Source organism: Typopeltis vanoorti, chromosome 11 (genome assembly GCF_054136105.1).
Source record: "Typopeltis vanoorti isolate ZY-2024b chromosome 11, IOZ_Tvanoo_1.0, whole genome shotgun sequence".
NCBI classification, from domain to species: Eukaryota; Metazoa; Arthropoda; class Arachnida; order Uropygi; family Thelyphonidae; genus Typopeltis; species Typopeltis vanoorti.
Genome location: NC_143559.1, coordinates 120,140,627 through 120,159,981, shown reverse-complemented (window position 1 = coordinate 120,159,981; position 19,355 = coordinate 120,140,627). Strand labels below are relative to the sequence as shown.

Here is a 19,355-nt window from a genome sequence, read left to right as displayed (position 1 = left end):
TTGATATGGTACAAAGTGCCTTAGACGACAGAAATATAAGATCTGATAATGTTGGAGTCTTGACAAGTAACACTGATTTGGAGGAAAATTGTAGATAGGAAGTTAGTAATGATGTAAATTTTTCATGTAGTACTATCATATCCTGTACATCCCTTGAGGGTACATGTCAGGAATTTGATGATGATGATGGAAAAGGTCTTGGTTTTGAACAGTTGCAGGAGAAGACTGATGAGAGGTCTGCTTTATATTTAGGAGAAAATGCTATTGTTCCATCAGGATGCAAAGGTTGAAACAGAGTATGGCAATTTTTCCCAACTGTCTAGGCAAGGAATAAGATAGCTAGATTGTTATTTGAGCAAGAGACAAGCTTATTGTATTCAACCCTTACAATGTCCGCTTTAGATTTCCTGTCGCCGCACCCCCCCTCCCAGTTGTTATGAGCTGTAATATAAGCTGAGTGAGAGGCTGGAGTTTTAAATTGAGCCACTGAGTGTATGCTGCATTTTTAGCTTGGACTGCTTTGCCACATTTGTTGGAAAACTATAGCTTGGATAAGGCTTGTGGATTTTGAATGAAATGGGGAATAAAGGCATTCATTCCAGCAAGAATAATTTCAGTTATTAGATTAAAGCAAGTACTCAGATCAGAATACAAATCCTGAAGGTTATCCCAATTGACATCAGTGTAGTGCCAAAGGATACAAGGCTGAGAAAGAGATGATCTGTAGAAAAAGAAAAATTGAGAAGGTTATGGTCAGAGTTGCCAAGAGGAGAGTTAATGTCAATGGCACATTTAGAGGAAGAGCTAATTAAGAAATGGTCCAGGGTGTTGGGAGAATGATAGGGATTATCTGGAATTCTGGTAGGCAGGTTAACAATCTGTGCAAGATCATTACTGACAGCAAATAATTAAGCTTCTCTTTCAGTGTGTGAAGTTAGAGAAGGGGAGCCAGTCAGAACTGTGGATTTTGAAATTTCCAAGAAAGATTATTTCACCGTACGTGATAAACTTTCAGAAACAGATAATCATCAATTAAGAGAGCAGTAATGAAGGAAATCTGCACTATATTTGTTACTTATTAAATTTCAAAACAAGAAAGATAGTTTTGGACCACCTTCATTTTGCAGGATGGTCCAACACTAAGTTTATAAACGCAATTACTTACCGAATGTCTGGTGGATGCCTGTGAAGTGCTAATTCATCTTCTAACTCTTTAATTTTCGATTTCATGCTTTTTCTTTCAAAATGTGGATAAGGTAAGCCATCTTCATGACTTATATTTGAAGAATTAGAAGGAAAAACAATTTTCTCTGGTAAAGATGGTGAAGAGGTATTCTAAAAATCAAAGTCACATAAATGTAAGCATATTCCATGGCAGATAAGTTTAATTATCATTCAGCTCAACATAAATAACTATTCGATAAAAGGAAAATATCTGTTAATTCCTAACATGGATGTCCTAAATAAGTTAGCAAAATATTTATGAAATGTTTTCAATAATCTGAGTGGAGAGTTTCTTTATTAAATTAAAAACACTGCTTACTTCCTTTACAAGATCAGGGATCTTCACTTGGTCGTCTAATGTATTATTATTCACAAACACCCATTCACTAAGAAATCTGACATTCCAAATCAGATATTGGCAAACCTAGAAACCCTTCTTTATGATTTACTCTGACTCAAAATTTCCTTCTCACACTTTGTTATATTCATTTGCTCTTTATTTCATTATGGTAAAATGGAGATAACTACTATGTCAGAGTAATAAAAATAAAAATAACTAATAAACATTTTGAGCTTTATATTAAGGTCATCATCAGGGATATACATACGCATAAGGACAAGTGACGATTCATACAGCATGCTGTGGCATTACTAATTTGGTTAACCATTGAGTCTGATCTCTTGCAAGGGATATATTAAAAAAAATTAGTAACAATAAGAAGAAACAAATAAATAAATAAATAATCACAACTTATACATAAGGAAAACTACATCAATAGCTTTTGGTTAGTTTAATTCTTCAGAGTCCTGTTATTTATAAATTTTTGTCTGGGGAGTACTGGTTAAAGTATAGGCCTATAATTCTATTTCTGTATTCAATATATTGGTTTGGTATTATTTTGTGCTTGGAGGCTTTTGGGAATTGGAGTTCTATAGTTCTGTTCTTTTATTACCCATATCCATGAGACTTAGATCATCATTTGTGTTGAGACCAGGATGATGGATTAGGATCTCCATAGGCTTCTTTGAATTTTAATTTGCATAGTACTATAATATAATTGATTAGAAAGATGCTTTTCTAATCAATTCTGTGGCATGCTTCAAATGCATAATCAGAAAGGCCTGATTTTCCATAATCAAGAAAATTACATACAAACACAAACCTCCATGATTTCGAGTTATCCTTCAAAAAGTCTAATTACCGTTTCCATTAAATTAAAGATGCCAAGAAATTATATTCTTGGTTTCATCCTTTATCCAAGTGTAAGCAAACAAATTTTACACGTCAAGTTACTTCATGACTGGGCTACTTGTATAGAGAGGCTAATGACTTAACATTAATTGCCTTAGTGCATAATGCAACACACATATCCTTAAGGACATGTATAATGTAATGCTATGCATTATGGCAAGGGACCACTACCCAGAGGATATTATGTTGAGGATTTGCCTTCTTCCTCCAGACTGCATGCTTCATCTCTTCATTCACCATTTCACATCTACATTTAACCTTCTGATCCTTTGAATACACTTATGCATTGCTTCTGCTAAATAGTTCTTAAATAGCACTCAAGCAGCACTGATCTCCTTTTCATCCAATTCCTCATTCCATGATATATGTTGCAAGCTGTCTCCTGATTCTCTCTGCAGTAAGATAATCCCCAGCATTATAGCCCCACATATATCTTTTCCCAAAAGTCATAAAGGCAAACAACTGGAGGGCAATTCGACATCTCATTTACAATGGCATCCTTTGATGAGATGAAAACAATATCCAAAATTATCAATCTTCACATGTCCTCTGTTACATACCACCTAAGGTAGCTGTTCCTCAAAAACTTCATTCTTTACTTCCAAATATTACTTTCATCATCCCAATCTATATTACCATCTTTAAAATCACCCATAATAATTATTCTTTAGTTGTTTGCTTTGCTAATTTGCTTACACATTTCACTGTCAACATTACCAAGTCTATAGCAATATTCAGCTAAATCTTTCATTCTGTTCACCTCATCCTAACACTATACTGCCTCAAAATCGATGCCACTATTTCCCCTCGCATCTCTACTCTGCACAGACACAACTCATTTTCTATTGTCCACAGCATTCTGCCTTCCTTTTCCTTTCCCATCTCACAAAAAACATCACACCATTCCACCTCTGTTCCTGTCAGGATGTCGTCCTCATCCAAACATGTCTCACTCACTTATTCCAACAATTTCTGGGTGAACAAACTCAGCCAATGCAACAATTTTGTTCCCCCTATTTCTAATAATTCTAGAATTCATAAACAAACATAATTCATTTCTGGGTCTATAACAAGTTCCACTGATACCACTTCTTAGTTGTGACTGCTCCATGCCTTCCTCCAGCCATTCCTCTTTCTTACCAGTACCAGAATATTCTTCAGACCCAAATTCTAACTCCCAACACCCCATTGCTATCTACTACCATGTTCATTTCCTAATTCAGCATCGACCTTTCTCATGATGTACCCTCCCCCTCGTGCACTCATACTAATCGCGTCTCCATTCAGAAACACTCCTTCATTACCCTCCTGTTCTTCCAGATTGCTTCGTAGATTCATTCTCTGCAGTCAATATTCTCCCTTCCAGCAGTAGCCTCTAATAAAATTAAACTAACATCTATATTCTAATTTCTAAGAAATTAGAATTATTGTATATTCTCACTTATAAGTTTAGAAAAATTTACTAAAGACACAAATTTACACACACTTCATTATAATTAAGGCTGAGATAATTAATGTCAGAATGTACAACCAATGTCACTAATCTCTGTGGTACTTATGTTCTGAAATAACTTCTTACCGCTTCAAAATCTTTAATTTCTGTAGAGTCTTTTTTACAATTTTGTTGTAAGTAACACAGTTCTACTTGCTGTTCACGTATTTGTTCTTGGAATTTAGCTTTCTCATCTAATAACTGTCTCACTCGCATTTTTGTTTCCTGTATGTGATGATGCAGAGCTTGATTCACATGATTTAACCTATCAATTTGTTCCTGCATCTGAAAAAAAATAAACATTTATTTATATTAAAATTTTGACATCATTCTTTCAAAATAGCTTCTTATTTAAGAATTTATTGCAATATTACATATACTAAGTAAGAAAAATTCTCAAACCTCATTTTTCACAGAAAAAAAAAACTCAGACATTGGAAAAGATAGAGTCAGTCACTCAACATATCATAAATTATTATGAAAAATCCACATTGGTATGAAATTATCAATTAGGATATTATATATCCACAGTATATATATATAATTTACACATTTTACATACTACAATTAAATAAACAATGCTAAGACTTACATGTTCAATATCATGAGAAGTCTGTCGAATTTTCTTATCTTTAGCTTGCAATTCATAACTCTGTTTGGTTAATGTTTCTGTCAGTTGAATCATTACCTCATCATCAACTTCTTGGTCATAGTCTAAACAGGAAAAATTTTAAATTCATTAATAAGCAATTTTCATTATTATCATAGTCATGGCACATCAAGTTGTACTAATGGTGAAATGAATTAAATAGAGGAAATACACTGGGGTCCAAAACCAAAGGATGAACACTATTTCTGAAGATTATAACCACAAATTCAGACAAATTAGCTTGTGGCAACACATTCAAAAGTTTTGAGTCATGTGCAAAGGAGTCATGTGGTAGCACTTAACAGGATAAAAGGGAAAAAGGCTGAGATAAGCAAATTGTGTTTGAAGGAAGCACTTTTCATGAAGGAATAAAGTTGCAAACATTGATGAAAAAGTTTGCAACTGGAAAGATTGAAGAAGGCTGCAGAATTACCAGAGTTTGGAATCTCATATAGCATTGTATCTAGGCTCTGAACAACATTTCAAACCAATGGAATGTGTTCTTGCTAAGAGGTTGCCCTCACTCTACCACTGAACATGAAGATAGATTTTTAGTTACAACAGCAAAACGTAATCGACACACCACGGCAGGTCAGCTAAATTCAAGCACAGGTACACGGATGTTTCGACAAAATGTGAGATGTCTGCAACAAGTAGGTCTATACACCCAAAGGCCTGTAGTCAGCATCTCATCGTAGAGCACGTTTTCAGTGGTGCTATATCCATAAAAATTGGACAAGACACTAATGGGCTAATGTACTCTTTACAGATGAGAGCCATTTTTGTTTCCAATTTTAGATGACACTTGATCTGCCGTGAAAGTGGTACTGCTTACCATCGCAGGAATGTTCCTGAAAGGGATAGATATGGTAGTGCTAGAGTCATGGTGTGGGGAGGTATTATGCTTAATGGATGCACCATGCTATCCATTAAGAAAAAAAGGGACTCAATAGTCCCTGAGGCCAGTTTACTTCAAGAACTCCTGAATCACTTGTTGCTAAGCATGATAAGATGTTGTGAGCTTCAATGCAGTTCGGGTTGAACATATTGCATACTAAAATGTCACTTAGCATAGTAAGCACTACATTAATTCCTTAACTATGTCCTTAGGAAATTTGTAACTTTTGCCAAAAATCTATTGCAATTTAAGTTGTATGAAATTTATAACACATTTTTTGTGTAATATAATTTATTAGTATGCTGGCAATAAATTTATGTCCACATTTGGCTGTAGTCATGAAAATTTTTTCGTACACAGATAAAAATGTAGTTTGTCCTTAGCTTTTGGACACAAAATTATTATGTGCTGCGAGACATTTCTGGGTTTGTAACACTCCACATTCTTCTTTAGATTGCTCACATTTCTAAAAGTTAAATTACTCTCAACTCAAGTTTCATCTAGATACACAATCAGCCTTTTCTCCTCCCTGAAACGTCATATTGCTGTCAAATACTGCATTCTAGATAAACTATGTCACTTCACTCCATGATAAGTTTGCTTTTATTTCTGGTGACTTTTTGAAACAAAATCCGATTTCATTAAGTATTTTCCTTCAAGTTTCTCTTTTCCAAGTAAAATTAATTTTTTCTTTCAGCACAGGAATCAATTTAGGAACAGTTGGCATTTTTTTCTCGACTGAGTAAAATTCATGAATAGTTTTTAAAATGTCAACATCAAAATCTTCAAATGTTTTCAATGTTTTCTTTTCCTCTGGCAGTTTTTAGAAGATTTAAATTTTGGCTTATGTTCACCTTTTGATTTCCTATGAATTCTTTTAATTTTTGACTCTGATACACCCATGATTTCACTTGCACGTTTTTGTGGCCTGAGAAATTGGAACAAGGAGACTGCCCTCTAACGATTCTTTTTTTTGCAGACTTATTGACGGTACTGGATCCATCATACAAATAAATATGAAAAACATCAATGCAAAAAAAGCAGCAACAAAAATCAAGCTAGTACAGTGATAACAAGAAAGCATGTGATTTCACATGTTGGTGACGAATTCGTACATCCCTTATATTTTTTTCGGCCCTTCAACATGAATTGATTCTTCTTGGCACTCTACCAGCTTTGGTTTTTTCAACAGTGAGCAGACAGCAGTTCACCTGCCTTATTGACATTTAGTGTACTCAGTATTCAGAATACATCGTCTTCGTTTCTAATATTTCACCACTCATTATCCTTCTAGAAATAAAGCCTGTAGTAACAGGATGGAACACTAGTAAAATTATCATTAAATAGCTTGACCATGTCGTCTGCTTGGCTCACTCGATTCTGGTCTCCACCTAGCAAGATAATCTGTCCAATATCATTTTTATCATCACATAATGAAAAAACTCCTTGGGATTGATATTTTAATTTTTCTCTTCTTATAATACTAGTCACTTTCCAAGCCTGAGTATTATGTTACTCATGCAATTGTTCTTCACCTCTCTCTCTTTATATACCTTTCATAATTTCTTTTTCTTCTGCAATCCCTCTTTTATTGTTTTTGTCATTATTTGACTCCAAAATTTATCTTTTATCTTTAGCTTCTTCACTAAGATATACAATTTGTCATTGCTGTCAACAATTTTTTCTTATCTCCCATGCACTAATGTACACCTCTTCCTTTAAATTTTTTCATCCACTGTACTGCTGCAAGCTGGTTTCTAAGTCTATGATAGTCACCTGCCTTATAATCCCACATAACTTCCTTTGTTTTGATACCTCCCCAAAGCTACTCATAATCTAAGTCAAGGCTACATGGTTGCTCTCATCAAATTGGGGACAAGTACGTCATCTCAGTCACAATCAGATCCTCTGATGTTATGAACAAATCCAGAACTCTCAATCACCATGTTTTCCCAACCACATACTGTCTAAGATAGCTGTCACTCAAGAAATACAAAAATTCAGTTCCCTTATTACTGCATGTTATCTCCTCTGCCCAGTTTATATCCCTTTAACTGAAGTTTCCCATAATGATTGCTTACTTTGCACTTGAAATACTAATTTGTAACATCTCACTAATATTGCCCTATAAACGTCCATCTCACACCATTAGTATTATTTCATATTACCGTTTATAAAATGGATAAAGTACTACATGTCCACTCCATCCTTCCTACAAACAGCACACAAGATCATAGCAAAACTCTTCTCGATCCTTATATTCAGGGATATATTGGAAAAGACAATTAAAGTTCTCCATAAATCTACTCATAATCTAAGTCAAGGCTACATGGTTGCTCTCATCAAATTAGGGACAAGTACGTCATCTCAGTCACAATCAGATCCTCTGGTGCTATGAACAAATCCAGAACTCTCAATCACCATGTTTTCCCCACCACATACTAAGACATTACGTGGTGGGAAAAACCACCACATAATGTCTACCATATAAGGATTATCCATTCGTCAAGGATCAACTTCATCTTCTTACACATCCTAAAGCATACTTTGAACAGACTGACTGATCAGTTATTATAATATCCACCTAAAAGAACATGAAAATTACATCCACAATCATCTGTATGAAAAGCTGGAACTGGTAGACTGTGCTCTTGATACTGCTTCACACAATATTAAAAGTAATAAGACATCTTTGCTATAGTTCTGAGAGACTATTTTTAGAATCAGCATTAGCTATAAAGCATTCTACCAACCTCAACAAGTATGGCATCATTAATTGACCAAAGATCTTGGAGACAGTCATTTGGAGGATCACATATAGTCTGACTTCTCCATATTAATTTTTGGTTATCTGACTGTTGGAGTAGGCTCTAAGGAGTAGCGATAGTATTCAACACTAAATATGAGGCTAATCTTCTTGAATGGCAGGCAGTCTCAAGTAGAGTGATGTGGGCAAATATCAGAATGAGGAACTGGACACTGAGACTTATTTGTGCCAATGGTCCCACAGAAGGTTCTACTAAGGTAGAAGTGGAGGATTTTTTGAGGCTTTAGAGAAAGCAACTGACACAATGAAAAAGAAAAAGTTGGTCCTTATTGGGGATCTAAATAGCGGAGTAGGAAATGATTGTCAGATATACAAAAATAATTTGGGAAAATTTGGAGAAAAGATCAAAGCTAATAATAATGGCAAATAGTTGAATTTCTGCTCAGGACATGGACTAGTTATTACTAACACCATGTTCCAACATAAAAATGTGCACAAATTCACACGGAGAGAAGAGGCAAGGAATAAGAAAAGTCTCATTGACTATGTTATTGTTGATAGTGATGTTTTCTCCCTGGTGCAGGACACCAGAGTGTAGAGAGGATTTGAAATTGGAAGTGATTACTACCAATTTTATCCTAATTACTACCAATTTATCCTAATTTTATCCTAATTACTAAAATCACTACCAATTTTATCCTGTTCAAGACTGGAAGTCTTGAGCAGGATAAAATTGAATTTCATATTGAAAAGAATAACATGAAAGAAAGTTTTAAAGCAAATAAAAGTTGAGCAGCTCTCAGATGTGAACTGTAGACTAAAATAAACAAAGATTATTGAAGAAAAAATGAAAGAGTTTGAGAACAGGAACCAAACCTTGGAGATTCAGTGGTAAGTCTTGGAGAAAACCCTGATTGATTCAGCCAGAGAGGCATGTGGTGAGGTTGTCTGCAAGGATAGAAAAATCAGAACTCCATGGTGGACACAGGAAGTTAAAGAGGCAGTGAAGGAAAAGAAGAAAGCATATCAAAAGTTCCTGGCAAATAAGTTCGCTTGTGCTCTTAGAGAATACAGAGGCAAATGTAAGCAAGAGCTAAACACTGTGTAAAACTGCCTAAACAAAAGTCATGGGAGGACTTTGGCAAGAACATAGAAAATAAATATCAAGAAGGTGGCAAAATATTCTGGGGGTTGTTGAAGAAGCTTAGAAGTGGAGGAAAGAGTGCTATAAAAGGACTTAGAGATGATAAAGATGACATGAAAATGGGAGAAAAAGATATCCTTGAAGTATGGAGTAATTACTTCGAAAAATTGCTAAATGAAACAAGCAGTGATAGCACAGTGGTAAAAAACACTCAACAGACATACAGTCAGGAATACATAACTATACTTGAAGTAGAAAAAGCTATCAAAGCCTTGAAAGTGGAAAGGCAGCAGGAGTAGATGATATTCGACCAGAAATGCTGAAGTATGGTGGTATAAAAGTCTTAAAGTGGCTGCACTGCATGGTTCAGAAAGCCTGGACAGAGGGACGAATTCCTGATGATTGGAGTAGAGCTCTAATAGTACCCATATATAAAAAGGGAAATAAAACTGAATGTAAGAATTACAGAGGAATTTCCTACTGAGTGTTCCTGGCAAGATCTATGCAAGCATACTTGAGAAACGGTTGAGAAGAATTGTGGAAGAAAAGCTTCGTGAAGAACAAGCTGGATTCAGGCCAAATAGAGGCTGTCAGGATCAGATCTTCACTTTACAACAAATAATTGAAAAATCATGGGAATATAACAAAGATTTGTATTTAAGTTTTGTCGATCTAGAAAAGGCATATGACAAGGTGCCAAGAGAGAAGCTGTTCAATACGCCACAATTATATGGTGTCAATGGAGCATTATATCAAGCAATACTTATTTATTTGAGTTGTAAGTCAGCAGTTAGAATTGAAGGATGTACAGGAAGGTGGTTTAATGTTAAAACTGGTGTGAGACAAGGATTTACATTATCCCCTCTGTTATTCATTATCTATATGGATCACATTATGAAGGAAAGTGGTATTAAACCTGATATCAAAATTGGAGATGTTAATATCAGCTCTTTGCTTTAGATGATGTTATACTTCTAAATAAATCCACTACAAGTCTGCAAGATTCCCTGACTAAACTGAATAACTGTTGTAATAGATATGGTATGAAGGTCAGCAATAAAAAGATAAAGACAATGAAAATAGCCAAATCGTTGAAAATGTCAACTGTGTTGTCAATGGAGAACCTAAGTAGCTGAAATGTAAAACATTTCAGCTACTTAGGCACGATTTTTAGTGAAGATGGTAAATTAAATAGAGAAATAGACAACAGAATCAACAAAGCTGGTATAGTAGGAAGTCAATTGAATAAATTCTTATGGAATAAGAGAGAAATTAGTCAGAACACTAAATTAGCTGTATACAAGACAGCGTTCAAACCAGTTTTAACTTATGGATCTGAGAGCTGGGTCAGAAGTAAAACACTTTACCAAAGACTAGAGACCGCAGATATGAGAGTCCTGAATAGATGGCGCCAATGGCAATATCATATTAAAAAAAATGGATATTAGGAAAGAACTTGACATTGTCAGCATTCAGGAATGTGTTAGCAGAGCTAACCTCCGGTGATATGGTCACTTAAACAGAATGGGCAAGGAAATATTAGCCAAACAAGTGTTCTCTGCAGGTTTTCAGGAAAACGACCCAGAGGAAGACCAAGATATAGGTAGATTGATACAGTACAAAGTGCCTTAGATGACAGAAATATGAGATCTGATAATGTTGAAATTTTGACATGTAACAGGCTGAATTGGAGGAAAATTGTATATAGGAAGTTAGTAATGACGTACAGTTTTCATGTAGTACTATCATATCCTGTACACCCCTTGAGGACACATGTCAGGAATTTGATGATGATGGCTCTTGGAGAGTGCCTTGTTAAGCCATTAATTCTTTTCAGTTAAAATTTAAATTGTTTCTACCAAATATCTTTGAGTTCTATGTGCTTGCCACAGTTGTAATTTGAACTCTGACAATGCAGGGTAGAAAACCAGTGAAATATTAGTATATTCAAAAAAATTAATTACATTTTTACCTCTTGGTGTTATTTATACCATCAAGCACTGTTATGAATAACCACCAATACCCAAGCCTATTTATACGTATTATATAGCTATATTATATATATATTTGTTGCTGTAAAATTTACAACAGTTCTTGGATAATGCCAGCCTAAGTCAGTGAAACACAGAATTAGTAGTCAATATTTGTTAAATATTAAGTTAAATTTTACATTTGTCTGATTCATGTGGTTTTTATTCTGAAATGCTCAGTAAAACATACAGTCATGGACACCACAGTAAGAACAACAGCCACAGTTCACAAAAAATCGACACTATGAATTCATACGGTACCTTTGCTTTTTGTTTCTCCTTTCATTTCTGCTAAAGCTTCTTTCAGCTGTTGGTTCTCTTTGGTCAGCTGTCTAATCTCAGATCTCCAACTTTCATCCATCTGTTCTAGTTCCTATTAATTTGAATCATAATAAGCACAGTAATAAATGTTATACACAGTGATGCAAATATTTATCATCATTTCCACCACAATTATGTTTTCAAATACATGCAGCAACATGTCACGGTACTGAAATAAGTAGCCACTATAAAAAAGAATACTTTGCAGTTTCGCCATCAGCAGTGGCAGAATGTATCTGCTATTATATCAGTAATAGCTGGTGCATTATAGTATCCAGAAAAAAAAAAAAATTATTGGCTGCATGCTAACTGACATACTGTTTAGCGGTGCATTAACTATAACTGAAATTGCTAATTATTACAGATAATGGTGTGGTGTGAAATCGTATGATACAATAACTAGTAATCCTCCCCCCATTAGAAGAGCTATTAGATGGAATACTTTTTTCTTCTTCTTAATGGTAATTCCATGCAGAAGATGTTATTTAAACTATAGTAAATATATCAGTACCATAAATGATAAGAAAGTCTGGTTTCATGTATTATCTAGCAGCTAGCTTACAAATCTGCTGTCTCCTCAAATGGGTGAGGTTTCAGATCCCTACAGACTTTGTGGGTATATGATATACCCACAAAGCTGTTATCCACACTATGCGTGAATAACAGCTTTGTAGTGGTATAGAAACTTGTAACTTTGTTCTGAGTACAAACATGGCAATAACCACTTCAGGCATCCAATAAGGAAAGTGGTTTTACCAGGTGAAGAAAATCATCTACCACCTTGATTTCATGAAATAACTTCCTGTATGTTATTTTTGTTTATTTGTATTTGTTAGTAATTATTAAACATTGCAGTGAATGAAAGAACTGATGGTAGTAAGAATGATGAAAGTGATACAAATGAAGCAGAAGTTGAAAAACAGTGTCAATTAACAGTTAGACGGTGAGCAGTGCTGACACTGAACAAGTGTGTAACTGGCAATAAAATAAAGGGAGAGAATGATAGTAAAAAAATGATGCAAGACTTGAAAAGCTGAGTTGGTGAAGATGAGACAGATGCGGGGTGAAATGAAGAGAACTATAGATATGTATGGAAGAGTGAAGAAGACGAAAATGAATGATGTTGGTATGAAAAATGTAAAGAAAGACCTACGAGTGGCATCGCATGGGGATTTAATTATTAGAAGTGTGGTAAACAAGAATGCACAAGGTTTATTTTCTGGAGGTAAAATGAACAGAATGATTGAGGCGTTGGATATGAGGAGTAAGCAGGCAAAAGAGTTGACAGTAGTAATAGGGACAAATCAAACCTGACTGGGAACAAGAAAAACATAAGATTGGATATCAGGAGGTTTTTGAGTAGAATAAAAGATAACAGCATAATAGGAAAGGTAGTCAGTGTGTTGCTTGGGTATGACAGTGATGAGATGAGGCAGAGAGCAAAGATTGTGAATGATATGTTAGCAGAAATGTGTGAGGAGAAAAGAGTGAAGTGTGGTAATGTGTGGAATGAGTTTGAAAAAGGAAATGAACTATATAAGAGTGATGGACTGCATTTAAATGGTTTTCGTGTGAGTCATTTGCAAGAGAGTGCTGCTGGAAGGGAGAGTAATGAGTGTAGAGAATAAATCTGATCAAGTAAGAAGCAATGTGAATGAGTGGGAAAGTAAGGAAGGAGAGACTGAAGTGGTGCTTATGAATGAAGAAGAGGGTAGCATGAGTGTAGGGATTGCTCTTATTCTTCGATATGATCAATGGGCTGTAAAATTTACGAAGAACGTAATTTGTAAATAAGTACAACAGAACAACTGAGCTTGTAATGCACCAACTCTTAATGCTAGCAGCGAAGTAACTGGCTGGCACTCAGCCTCATGGCATGATTTTCACCTGTTGTTGTTTCAACTGCCTTTGAGAATGTCTTTTTAACTCCTTAACATACAAAGATGTCTGCGACATGTCGTTTGTTTATTGCACCAAAATTGATTTTGAATTTTGGTTTCACATATAAATACAACCGAATATAGATGCTAGACAATCTTGTGCCTATTTCCTTTCAGCCGAGAAAAGTTGCCAACGGCGTGTATCGGCTATTTCGTTTGCAAATTCAAATATCAAATTCATCATTATTTTTCAAATAATTTCAAAAATGAATGCTCTCTATATCATTGTAATAGCTGGTACTGCAGCATTTATGAGGTACCAACATTTTTTTTCCAATTTTTTTTATCTAACCCCATCCACTCTAGTTTGAGTATCAACTTATCATGTGGTAATCTAGCAAAAGCCTTTGCAAAATCTAAGTGCAGGTATCCCTTCCTTAACGTGAATTTGATTATCACGGCAAAATTAATTGCGGCAATCCCTTGATATACATGCTCATGCCATGAAGCTAGCAGCTTCATGGCATGAGCATGATTTTGCATGGTAAATTTGTTCTTAGCGAGGTCTAAAAACAACTATAAAAATGATGGTCTAAAAATCCCATACATATGGGACGAATATATGCCTTCCATATGTATGGAATTTTAAGACCATCATTATTGTTTAGATTGGGGTGGTTGATAATGATCTCACAAGCTTCCTTAAATTTGCATTCATGCCATGTTTTGGTGTGATGTAGACAACTAGTGCTTTTCCAGTCAATTCTATGTAAGGTGTTCAGGGCATGATCAGAAAGGCCAGCTTCACCATAATTATTATATTTGATGTGTCGTTTATGTTCTTTTTGTCTGATCGGAATTGTGCATCCTGTTTCTCTATGTATGGTATGTTGCAGGTGCAGTAAGTACGGTATACTCCAGGGTGGGCCAGCGGAGAGAGTGGGTCTTTGGATGAGTTGAGTAAGCTTTTTTGCAGGAGGTTTAAAGGTAGCTTTGAGGTTGTATTTTTGTAGTACTCTGTTTATTTTGTCTGATGTCCTTTTAATGTAGGGAATGGTTATAGTTTTACTGTAGTCTGGTTTGTCTTTGTTTTTTTTTATCGAGGCCTTGTAGAGAATTTTGTTAATAGTGTTTTGGCTGTATCCATTTTTTTGAAAAGTATTGCTGATCACTTTAAATTCGTTTTTTAGTGTCTGTTCACTGGAGCAGATCTTCAGAGCCCTGTTTTTTAGGGCATTGATGACACCTAATTTTTTGTTGGGTGGTGGTAGGAGTTTATGTGTATATATTGGCCAGTACGTGTTGGTTTTTGGTAAACAATGAAGGAAAGATTGCCCGAGGGAAGACGTGTGACAAGTGTATCTAGAAACGGCAGTGTGTTATGTTTTTCAATTTCAATTGTGAACTGTATATGTTTGTGTTGCTTGTTTAGGTGGCTAAGGAATGTGTCTAGCAGCCATGAGACCGGATCGTGAAAACATCATCAACAAATCTAAGCCAGACTTGGGATTTTTAAAGGAGAGGAACCTAAAGCAAGTTGTTCAAAAAGTTCCATATAAAAGTTAGCAATCGGGGGGAGGGGGGGGATAGTGGCGAGCCCATGGTTATGCCTTCTTTTTGTAGGTAGAAAGCATTTTGCCATACAAAATAACCAGAACGTAATACATGCGCAAAGAGTGCCGTGATATCTGGAGGAAATTTGTTCTGTAAAAGAAGAATTGTGTCATTGATTGGGACATTCGTAAAGAGGGCAGAGATGTCAAAACTGCTAATAGATCATCTTTTTCTAATGTAATGTCTTTGATCATGTTTATGAAGTGTTGTGTGTTTTTGATATAGGAGGGGGAATGACCTACCAGCTCCTTGAGTGTTACCGCTAATTTTTTGGCTAAGTGATAAGTCAGGCTATCAATCCCTTTGACTATAGGCCTTAGCGGTGTGTTTTCTTTGTGAATTTTCTGTAGCCCGTAAAGTCTCGGGGGACAAGCATAGTGTGGAAATAGTTTTTTGACCATATCTTTGGGCCATGTGGTAATTGACTTAAGTAGATTCTCTGTTTTCTTTTTTATTCTATTAGTTGGGTTATAGCTAATTGGTATGTGTTATTGTCCGAGACCAGCAGATTCATTTTTTCCACATAAGTGGTTCGGTTTAAGATAACGGTGGCACTTCCTTTATCTGCTCTGGTTATTAAGATGTTCGTATTTGACTTTAGTGATTTTATCGCTGTTAATTCGTGTTGAGTTAGGTTGCTTGTTATTGTTTTGTTATGATTTAAAATGTTGGCAGTTTCTAAACGTATTTTTTCTGGTATGTTATATGGGATAAATCTTAGGCCTCTTTCAATATTACAAATAAATTCAAATTTGTTTATCGATTTGGGTGCTATGGCATAATTTAAACCTTTGTTAAGTATCGAGTTTTCGTCTTTATTTAAAGCGTGGTTGAATAGGTGAACTATATTACTGTTACCTGTAAGTGACTGGTGGCTCCTGTTGTTACTTGCTTCTGGTTGGTTTTCATTGTGGAGAAATTTGAATATGGCGGCAGGCTCTTTCGATCTTTTAGTCTTTGGAATTTGGAAATTAGATTTTCTTTCTTTGTTTGGAGGATATGGTTCGCTGTGTTGTCAGTAATCTTTTCCAGGATCATCCAGATATCTGCATTTATGTAGCTCGAAAGTTCCGTTTTTTTCCTTTTGTAGCTGGTTTTGTGTAGCAGCTAAGTTCTTTCTGGAAGCTTGGATTTGTTCTCTGAGAAGTGCTTTCTCCATGCAGAAGTATATTCGTTGCGCTTTTGCTGAGGTGAATTTTCTTTTTAGCCTGATGCAATTCGGAATGATACTGCTGTCCCTACATCGTTTTTAAAAAAGCCAGTCAATTGATCAAATTAGAAACCTGATTCTTCAGGTTACCGGTATTGATTACATCGCTTGTGGGTCGAATTGTTTAGGTGGCTAAGGAATGTGTTCAGTGGCCATGAGACCAGATTGCGAAAACATCGTCAACGTATCTAAGCAGCCAGACTTTTGGTTTTAAAGGGGAGGAACCTAAAGCAAGTTGTTCAAAATGTTCCATATAAAAGTGAGCAATCGGGGGGATAATGGCTCACCGTTATCCCCCCCGATCATACAGATGATGATCTTGATATGAAGATCGAAACGTCGGGATAATAAAAAGAGTTATTTTAACATGGTTGTAGAATCCATAATTTCAAAAATGAATGCTGATCACACCATGTAACACTAAAAGAAAGGATATAAAGAGAGCAAAAGTCCATTTAAGCAGAATAGATTACTTTGGTTTAACAAATATTAAGAAATATTTCAGGCTCTTACACCATAAGAGCAATTGGAAGAACAACAGGACATTGCACCTTCGATTGGAAAAGACAAGAGTTCAATTCTCATCATGATGAGAGGATTATGATATGGGCTTTTTCAATTGAAGTTGAGTTAGCCAATCTCATATGGAGATAGCTGTTTTTTCCCTTCTGGAAACTCAGGTTTTTCATCCTGCATATAAGCAACAAGACACACAATTGGTGGTGAACAGTAGATGACATTGTATGTTGATAGTAGTAGTGTAGTGAGTAGTGTGCCCTCCAACAATGAGTCCAAGGACACCATGGAGGGATCATGTAATAATAATAATGTTGACTGACTGCATTTTAATTTAATGGATAAGTATGTGGTACGATAGCTACATTTACCATCAGTCATAAAATTTGTTTCACATAGTGAAGATTTGAATAACAAGAATGTTAGAAATTAGTATTACTTCCAAGCCTCCCTTGAGTCTAAAGACTCATCGCAGGAGGTTGATACTTTGCCATGATATTCAGCATCAGATCACCCATTCTGGTAAAGCATTACACTCAATCACCATCTGTCATGCAAACAAACAAACAAAAAAGTCCTCTCACATCCCTTACTCACATGACCTTGATACAGTTTCCAAGGATGACCTCCCATTCTCCCATCACTCAATTACCTTTGCAATAATTATCCTGTATCTGATAGGCTCCTCTTACCAGCTTATGTCTCAATCATATCATCCTTTCCTCTCCTATCCACCAATGCAGACTACATTCCCTTAATCAGTCTTCGCATCTGCACTCTCTCCAACATTTAGATATTACCAATATAGGCAGGTGACTGGATCTGTGCACAAAAAAATCCAAAAAACCTGATTTGTGCTTTACCACAGTGGAACTATCACTCTTTTCCCTTATCAGAGTTCTTCACAGTATAGCAACAATTTTATAGGTAACCTTTACAACTTTTGCAAAGTGTCTCATGAACTTCTGTTCCCTATCCACCAAGATCCAAAGATTCTTTGCCTACTTCCTCCATCTCAAGCACAGTTCCTTGAATATTCATCCATCTTCTCGGGCAAAGTGTATAACTTTACATTTAACAACACTGAAGTCATCCCCATTCTTCAGCCAAAACCACCAACCTATTCAAATCTTCTTGCAACATTACATCAGAACTTTCTGACACTACTTTTCCTTCAGAGCATTATCAGCAAACATCTCAATATCTCTTCTCACTCCCTGAATTATATCATTGATATATAAATTAAATGCCAGTGGTTCCAGAACAGAACTCTGTGGTATTCAATCATCACCTTTTTTTTCCAGGATACTGAACCCCTTAACTTGCCGGGCTCTTCTCAGTTAAATGATCCCAGTAACCAAACTACTAAGTGACTACCATCCTCATTATGCTCAATTTAAACAGTAGGTTATCATGTAGTACTCTATCAAATGATTTAGCAAAATCCAGATAAATCGCTGTATAAGCATCTCTTCTGTCTAATACCCTAGTCAACCTATTAAAATGTAACCAAGTTATTAAAGCAAGACCTGCCTTTAACCAACTCATGCTGCTCTATCAAAAGATTTCATTCTCATCAATCCAAGTTGGTATTCTGTCTCTAACACTACCACTACACCAGATATACACATTGGCCTATAGTCTGACACTACTAACCTGGATTCTCCCTTATGCGGTGGCAGTATTTTTGTTTCTTTTTATTCTTTTGGGATGATTGTTCCTGTTAAATAACCAAGTCAAGGGCACTGCCAGCCCTTTCACACATTCTCATAATATGTGCAGTGACATCCCATCCAATCAAGCAGCCTTATTAATATCAAGGTTCTTAATATTCTAAAACACTGTCCCTTCTTGAATTGTCTATCTTCTGTCCCTATTGTTATCCAACACTACTCCTAACCCCCTCCTCCTGAAATACCCTATAGAAATACCGATTGAACATTTCCACTACATCTTAAGTAGATGTGACCTGGTTTTCATCACCAGCAATTAAAGTCAGTCTTCCATATTCATCCTTTCTTCTACTATCAACATAACTGTAGAATTCTCTATGGTTTTGCTTTACTGTTTCAGCCAATCTCCTTAATTAATAAATACCATATATTTTTATTAGCATAAAACTTTTGTCTTACTATCAAGGGCATCTTCAGTATGACTTTCAAATTAAACAAGAACAGAAACCAGTATATTCAATAATAAAACATGTGAACTGCAAGTAAATGATGCAGAGCATCATGGTCTAATTATATTAAGGTTCGAGTAAAAATAACTAACAAGATTTAAGAAAATAAATAAATACTGCATTACTTCAACCTTGGTATCACTTCTGGCTCCCACTGAAGAGACCTCAATAAAGGT

General features: G+C 35.6%; 1 protein-coding gene across 1 annotated transcript in view; it reads right to left on the bottom strand.

Moving 5' to 3' along the window:
- Positions 1-19,355, bottom strand: part of LOC150102004 (RILP-like protein 1) — a 46,237-nt gene that overhangs the window by 12,453 nt on the left and 14,429 nt on the right. The window contains exons 2-5 of the mRNA XM_090400912.1: positions 11,718-11,829; positions 4,561-4,682; positions 4,056-4,253; positions 1,166-1,335 (exon numbers count right to left, since the gene is read on the bottom strand). Coding sequence (XP_090257038.1) covers positions 1,166-1,335; positions 4,056-4,253; positions 4,561-4,682; positions 11,718-11,829 — 602 coding nt within the window. The remainder of the gene's footprint in view (positions 1-1,165; positions 1,336-4,055; positions 4,254-4,560; positions 4,683-11,717; positions 11,830-19,355) is intronic.